The 8,225-nt window shown below is 46.0% G+C and overlaps 1 protein-coding gene across 1 annotated transcript; it reads left to right on the top strand.

Moving 5' to 3' along the window:
* Nucleotides 1-5,177: 5,177 nt before the first annotated feature.
* On the top strand, nucleotides 5,178-7,109 carry Crh (corticotropin releasing hormone). Its single transcript, XM_075974640.1, has 2 exons — nucleotides 5,178-5,324; nucleotides 6,017-7,109. The coding sequence occupies exon 2, from the start codon at nucleotides 6,031-6,033 to the stop codon at nucleotides 6,592-6,594; it is 564 nt and encodes a 187-aa protein (XP_075830755.1). The 5' UTR covers nucleotides 5,178-5,324; nucleotides 6,017-6,030; the 3' UTR covers nucleotides 6,595-7,109.
* The last annotated feature ends 1,116 nt before the right edge of the window (nucleotides 7,110-8,225 follow it).

Here is an 8,225-nt window from a genome sequence, read left to right as displayed (position 1 = left end):
TTTTGAATGGGAAAAGACAACTTATGCAGAAAACCCTTGTCTTGGCACACAGTACACATAGTCTATGTTGTGATAGTGGCTACTGAAATGTGAGCTTTATGATGAGGGGCATCCATTCTAGCAGAACATAAAAATACAGGTCCTACAGAGATGGAAAACAAGGAAAGAGATATTTTGATAAGAGGGGACCATTATGGGACTAGCAAGAAACATGGCACTAGGAAAATTGCCAGGAATCCACAAGGATGACCCCCAGCTAAGACCCTAAGCAATGGAGGAGAGGGTGCTCGAACCGGCCTTGCCCTGTAGTCAGATTGATGACTATCTTAAATGTCACCATAGAACCTTCATCCAGCAACTGATGGAAACAGAGGCAGAGACCCACAGTGGAGCACTGGGCCGAGCTCCCAAAGTCCAGCTGAAGAGAGGAAGGAATGAGAGTGTGAGCAAAGAGGTCAAGACTATGATGGGGACACCCACTGCAACAGCTTACCTGAGCTAATGGGAGCTCACCAACTATAGCTGGACAGGGAAGGAACCAGCATAGGACCAAACTAGGCTCTCTGAATGTGGATGACAGTTGTATGGTTGGGGTAGACTGAGGGGCCACTGGCAGTGGCACCAGGATTTATCCCTACTGCTTGTACTGGCTTTTTGGAACCCATTTTTTTTGGATGGATACCTTGCTCAGCCTAGATATACTAGGGAAGGCCTTGGACCTTTCCCAAAGCAATGTGCCTTACCCTCTCTGAAGAGTGGATGGGGATTGGGGTGCAGGGAAGATGGAGGGAAGGAAAGGAGGGGAGGGAGTAGGAACTGGGATTGGTATGTAAAATGAAAAAAGATAGTTTCTGTTATGCCCAGATCTGCGAAGTCACCCAAAAACCAACAAGGAGACCGAGCTCTGTATGTAAAAGCAAAGAGCCTTTATTTTATACAAGTTTGCAAACTCGGTCTCTCCATGTGTCCAATGTATTGGAATGATCAGAGAGCCCAGAGCTCAGTTAGAGTTGGGTTTTTGTAGTAGTAAAGGTGGGGGTGAGGGATTTCTAAGGTTCAGGACCCCTGATTGGCTGACATATGTCTAGGGGTGTCCTGGTGAGTGTGTGCTGGCAGGTGATCCTATCTACAACAGTTGGAATGTTAGGAATTTCCTTTGGATGGTCTGTTCTTGGGTGGTGCCTGGAAATCTCAGTTTGTGGTTCTTCCTGCAACCAGGTATTGCTTCAGGGTAAACTACTGAGACTCAGGCCTCCAGTAAGCTTATCCTGCCTGAGTCCTACACTGGTAGGTGATAATGGCTGGAAGTTAAGAACTTTCTTTGGGGAGGGGGGTCAGTTCCTTATCATGGCTGGCTGAGTCTTACAGTTTCCTTTTAAAAAATAAAATAAAATAAAAAATACAGGTCCTAAACTTAATCTGAGAAATAGTCCAAAAACAAACCACTTATTAATTAAATGATTAATCTACATTGCCAAAAAGTTATACACACATGCAATATACAACATGTTTTAGTATGTGCATACATCATGGTACAGCTAAGTGGAGCTAACTTACCTGTATGCCATTTTCTGTGGTGAGAACATTTAAAATCTACCCTTTTTTTTGCATTTAGGTTTTAGAACATAAGTTTCCTTTAAAGTGGAAATCACAACTAAAAAAATTATGAGCTCTATTGAGAAAATATCTGATCTCATTACAAACACTTGGAGACAGGTACCAACATGGTAAGTGTGATTAGCTTTAGGCTCTAACACACTGAGAGATTCTGTGCAGTGTTGTTGCTGTTGTCTGACAGAGTCTTACTGTGTAGCCCAGGCTGGCTTCCAGCTGGGCTCCTCCTGCTTGCTGAAGGTGATAGGAGGACAGAGATCTGCCACCACACCTGGCTTGTGTCCTTCACTGCCTTTTTCAGAATCCTCTATGAAGATAGTATATGGCTTTGATACTAGAAGAGACTATTAAAAGTTACAATGTTCCTGAAAACCTTTCCCCATCATCTTACAGAGGGGAAGGGTGGCTATTAATCTATCCAAAGTGCAGGGACCACAATGATTAAGCCACGTGTCCATCCTAGGCATTTGTGAAGTCTATGAATAAAGACAGTTGATTAAGTTCAACAATTGAAAACTTGGAGAGTGGATATTTTTTGACTAAATTTGCCAATAGAAGGGTATGAAGATGCAAAGAGATGCAGGAGTTACCTGTTCTCTCTCTCTCTCTCTCTCTCTCTCTCTCTCTCTCTCTCTCTCTCTCTCTCTGTCTCTCTCCCCTCATGTGTTCGTGTGTGTGTGTGTGTGTGTGTGTGTGTGTGTGTGTGTGAACCCATGTGCCTGTGTGTGGTATTAGGGCTTGAACCAGGCAAGTGCTCTATCGCTGAGTTACATACCCAACTCTATTGCTTCTCTTTTGTTTTATTAATCTGTACTCCATATTATTTAATTCTACCCTATGTTATATTGCTATTGAAAATATATTTTGAGCAGGAATTATTTGGCACCCATGTTTTTGGACAGTGTTTCTAGGATCTGAGCATTTGCGTTGGTCCTTCCATGACTCCTGTCAATAGGGACATGGTATCTCTTGGTGTGAGTCTTATGAGCCCAGATCCTTAGTCTTATCTGATTGTGTCTTACATTGTTACTTCTGCAATCACAATCTGTGTCATAACTTCCAGAATCTTCCATACTCTCTGTATTCTGTAAAAAGATAAAAATTGATGCTTTTTAAAAGTCATCTGTGCACTTAAAACTCCACATAATAAACCCAAGTTTCAGCTAACATGAAAATAGCATTGTGCACACACGGACACTCGGAGCCAATAGGGACTGCATGGAGAATTTCTGCTTTCTCCTATCTTGGGAATAAAAGAAAAACCCAAGAAAAGGTACCTCACGAACTGATATGTGTGTTGCCCCACTGAAATTCCACCCATCTTAACTCACTCATGTTCCTCTCCTGAGGAAGGAAGCCCAAAGGATATTGAGATCCTGTGTATGTAATTAGTAAGGCTGGTGGTCACAAGAACTGGATTCTCACTCTGACTTTTTCACTAGCTGAGTGACTTCAGATAAGCTACATAACCTCTGGTTGTCACTTAAACCAAGCATTCACTTCCAGTGTGAGTGCTCTCTGATTTAACGCGATCTAACTTTGGGTAAATTATGATGCTCCACAATCTATATTCCTGGTAAGCCCCCTGGCAAGGACTCAGGAAGGATAACGGAGCTAGAATAAGACAGCTTTCCCAAATGGCCCTATGGGAAGGGATCTTAAAGGACAGGATGTCAGCCAGAGCCCTATACTTGCTACTTCTCCCCTAAGGACCCCCCCCCCTGACCTCCCTGGCAAGCCCATGGTTGCGCTTCTTTTTCTTACTTCCTCCTCAGGATTCATTGACCTGCCTTCCCTCTCCGGAGTGACATTTAAGGTGAAGTTTGTGAATGAGTAGAGAAGAAGTAATGAAGGAAAGTTAAAACCACAACAACAAACGCCAAACCAACTTCTCAAAAGCCCCAAGTAACAAGAATGAAGGTTCTGGAGGCCTCCGTATCCATGCAAGCACAGCTTTTCTCCAAACCACTGTTTAATCATGATTTATTAAAACTTGTATTTTCCCAGTTGACAGGATCCTTTCTCTGTTCTCTTCTATCAGAAGTAAATCCCACAGCACATCACTCCAGCTATGAGCTGATTTCTCTGGAAATCCCCAGTGTGCCCCTACCGTCCTCTTGTTTCTAGAACAGTTGTGGATTAGTGCAGATGCCAAACAGAGGTTGAAATCTGCATTCATTATCTGCCCTGTTAGTTACAGAGAAAATGGCAGAGATATCCAGAAACAAGGAACAAGACAATTTGGAGAGCAACCGTGGCGGCTATGAAGCAGCCAAAGTGAATCACAGACACCAGAGTTTGTAAGAGCGCTGTGAATTGCAGGAGTAAAGGTAACTGCTTCCCACTTAGATAAAATATCCATTTAACTCAAGAATTGAGAGTGGATTTGTAGATCCGGCATTCCATTAGGTAACAGTGTCAGAGTGCAATTATTGATGACACTTGTGGTGCACATTTGTATCTGGAGAAAGAAACAGAAAAAAAAAAAAACCCCAAAGAACCTGAGTGCCTTGCTGTACATGTGCTCATGGTTGCGCAGTATGCGGAGGTGAAACAAAAGATCTTTTCACAGACTCAGTAGCTGATGTTTCCCCAGAGTCTTAACACATGAGTTAGAATGGATGCCTCCCTCCTTGGGTTTGTAGTATAGATTCGGAATATATTGTTAAATGCCTACAGGTTTCTATGATCTTCTGAGGGGAACTGAAAAGTCCTGATTAACTTTAGACTCTGAGAGGAACCCCACAGAAGGTCTGAGATTGTCCTGAACCTGAGGTCTTTGTTAGAATCTATGTTTAGGCCCTTCGACATTGAAATAGCTCTTTTCTCATCAAGACAAACACTGAGCTGGATTTCACAAAAGAACTTATTGGTCTTGTCCTCAGCTCCGTGATTCCTTTATCTCCCCTTGGGAGGACTAAGTGGTTAAAAGCTAAAACCTGGTTGTCTTTGCACCAATGTCCCCCTAGTTCTTCATTCTCCTCCAGGCAGGAAGATGGTGGGACCATAGTAAAGATGTTATTTCACATACTGAGATGTTTCTTGAGAGGACAGCCTGACAAAACAGTTAGGTGGGGGCCGTGGAGCATCAGGGGATGTCCAGGTCTCCCCTCTTAATAGTGCCTATTTTCCTGGTAGCACTGTACTGATGGGCCTCTCTCCCCACCTCTTCTCTCCTTTCCCAGTCTACGTCTCTTTTCCGGTATTTATCTGGCCTATCATAGTAAGAGGTCAGTATGTTTCCCACACTTGGATAATCTCATTCAAGAATTTTTGTCAATGGACAAGTCATAAGAAGCCCTTCCATTTTAGGGCTCGTTGACGTCACCAAGGAGGCGATAAATATCTGTTGATATAATTGGATGTGAGATTCAGTGTTGAAATAGCAGAACTCTGTCCCTCGCTCCTTGGCAGGGCCCTATGATTTATGCAGGAGCAGAGGCAGCACGCAATCGAGCTGTCAAGAGAGCGTCAGCTTATTAGGCAAACGCTGCGGGCTTTCTAAAGAGGGTCGACGTTATAAAATCTCACTCCAGCCTCTGGTGTTGAGAAACTCAGAGCCCAAGTACGTTGAGAGGCTGAAGGGGAAGGGAAGAGGCAACAGAAAGGGAGAAGAGAAAGGCAAAGAGGAAGAGATCCCGCAAGAGGCGTCCTGGGAGAGGTCCCTCTGCAGAGGCAGCAGCGCGTCTCACCTGCCAAGGGAGGAGAAGGTAGGCAGCGCCTAGACGGGCGGGCGGGCGCCGCCAACTTTGTACTGCCTGAGCTTCTGTGGTGAGCCCCGGAGCCAGCTGCCCCTGTGCGGGAGTGCCTGTGTCTGTGCATGTATGTGTGTGTGTGTCTCCAACTGTGCCTTAAAATTCCAATCGCAGTGGTGATGTGGCAAAAGGCAAAGTTAGACGGCTGCTCATCTTTATCCACTCAATTTGCCACTTACCGCTCACAGTTTGTGTAAAGAATGGCTCCCCTATCACGCCCCACGTCCATCCCGACCCCCAAGCAAAGGGAGTAAGGGCAGGAATGGAGACACGGAGGAGGCCGTTTTCAATTTGGGAAAAAAAGGCTGTCCGAAAGGGGGCGATCAGGGCGGGCGATAGCTTAAACCTGTGGCATTTTTTCGGGCTCAGGGAAGTCCGTCTTGGGAATACGTTTGGGAGATCCTTAGGAAGAGGAGGCAGGGGCTGTCCTTTCTAGGTATTCAAAGACGGGTCACCTGCTGGCTAGCAGATGAGCCTTGCGGACGCCTAGCTTCAGCACCGCGGACAGCGCCACCAAAGCCCAGCGCCGAGCTTGGGGGGGGGGGGGGTGTCAGGAAGCCTGGGTGCAACTCGTAGCTAAACTCTAACCAGTCTTTCTTCTCTTCCCCACCTTCTCTCCTCTGCCCTCCCCCACCTCCGTGCCGCAGCAAGCGCCCCTAACATGCGGCTGCGGCTGCTGGTGTCCGTGGGCATCCTGTTGATGGCTCTGTCGCCCAGCCCTCCATGCAGGGCTCTGCTGAGCAGGGGACCTGTCCCCGGCGCCCCGCGGTCCCCTCAGCCCCTGAATTTCCTGCAGCCAGAGCAGCCCCAGCAGCCTCAGCCCGTTCTGATCCGCATGGGAGAAGAATACTTCCTCCGCCTGGGGAACCTCAACAGAAGCCCCGCCGCTCGGCTGTCGCCCGACTCCTCGCCCCTCTCCGCGGGTCGCGGCAGCCGCCCCTCGCAAGACCAGGCAGCGGCTAACTTTTTCCGCGTGTTGCTGCAGCAGCTGCAGACGCGTCAGCGCTCGCTCGACAGCCGCGCAAGGCCGGCGGAGCGCGGCGCAGAGGATACCCTCGGTGGACACCAGGGGGCGCTGGAGAGGGAGAGGCGGTCCGAGGAGCCGCCCATCTCTCTGGATCTCACCTTCCACCTTCTGCGCGAAGTCTTGGAAATGGCCAGGGCAGAGCAGTTAGCGCAACAAGCTCACAGCAACAGGAAACTGATGGAGATCATAGGGAAATGAAATGGTGCGTTTGACCAAAACGATTCTGTATTTAGCACACCAGTAAAAATTAAACAATTAAAACTCAGTATTCTGTACCATATCGCAGCTCTGATATCATTTGTTTATTTTTATATAGCTTGAAGCATAGACTATGTACAGGGAGAGAGCCTATACACCCCTTAATTAGCATGCACAAAGTGTATTCGTATGCAGTAGCAAAACAGCGTTATTGAATTGCCCGTGCTTAGCATCCATGTGCAAATAGCGTCTTTGCAGCTGTATCTTACAGAAAAGATGGACCCAAGGGGGAAAGCTTTGTGAGAACCATGTGGAAGGCGCCCATTGTTTTTGTTTGGGGTCACAGCAGAAGAGAATTCATTCTCGAGGGGTGGCCAGGAATAATGTGTAAGCTCTTCGAATCAACTTTTTCTTGTAAACGTTTCACTAATAAAACATCTTTCCAATCCTTGGTCAATTTGGTTGTGTAAGAGAACGTTGAATATTTATATTTTTAATAAAATCTGCAAAGGTTATTGTGATTTTGTTTTTCCTCTTTAGTGTGTCTAAAGAAATGGCCCCAGCACAAGAAAATAAAACCACAACAACCTCCCCTCCCCATCGCCTACATTTTTTCTCCTGAAAACACCAACATCTGTCCAGTAGCTCACGCAGACCTTCTGACTATCCTGGGCTCGTCCATGTCCTCGGGTTTCTCTTCAGAGACCGAATTAAATAATTTTAGAGGTTCCTCTGGCCTCGGAAACTTGATAATTTTGCAACTGGAATATCAGTCACAGTGGAAATTAACATGCAAACATAATTAGTGAGTGGAGGGGGGTGTGGGCGGGCAGGCGTGCAGCATGGCAAATGTGGCGCCTTCAGAGAACCACTAGCAGGAGTTAGCTCGCTCCTACCTACCGTGTGAGTCCTGGGGACTGAGCTCGGGTCTCCAGGCCCAGAGGCAAATTCCTTTCCCCACTGAACTACCTCGCCAGCATGAGCTAGGACAAACTTAATAACGCAAACACTTCAAGTAACTGTTGTGATCCAGCTGCCCTCACTCCCACTGACTGACAAGGGAACTTCCTTGTGGTCTGTAATTGACAAGGATGTTTGTGTTCTTTCTGGCCTGCGGGTCTCCACAGAAGCAGTAGAGGTATAAAAGGTTGCTGGGCAAAATAAAGGTTGCTGTTCTTCCACCTGAAGAGAAGCCTCTGTGTCTCAATCCCGGCACCCCTTGCCAGTCTCAGCTATCCAGGCGCGCTGGCTGCAGCAGTAACTAAATATATTTGCTGAAAGGAACACTTGGGAAATTTTTCTTAAAAGGAACATTTTGATTTTTAATAAACTACACAAATACCCTTCATATTTGTCCCTATTGCAGTCCTAAAAACTGTGACTTGTAGGACTTCATTATTTGCACGTAAAACTAAACAGCGCATCTAATTAGTTTGGCAATATACTTGCCTCTAGTAGTTTAGTTATAGCTTTAAAATGTTCAGTCCCATGATAAATACTTTAAAATTAATTTATATGTATGAAGATGGTGCTTCTCTTGAGGACCTTGAATTATGCTTGACTAATGACTTAATAATAATATGAGTAATTGAATAAATCATAGGAGACTAAGGTTTTTAAAAACAGCATTT

Source organism: Microtus pennsylvanicus, chromosome 5 (genome assembly GCF_037038515.1).
Source record: "Microtus pennsylvanicus isolate mMicPen1 chromosome 5, mMicPen1.hap1, whole genome shotgun sequence".
NCBI classification, from domain to species: domain Eukaryota; kingdom Metazoa; phylum Chordata; class Mammalia; order Rodentia; family Cricetidae; genus Microtus; species Microtus pennsylvanicus.
This window is presented reverse-complemented; position numbering and strand designations above follow the sequence as displayed.

Excerpts from the sequence above, each read along its gene's own strand:
- Crh (XM_075974640.1), top strand. The coding sequence starts at position 6,031 with ATGCGGCTGCGGCTGCTGGTGTCCGTGGGCATCCTGTTGATGGCTCTG.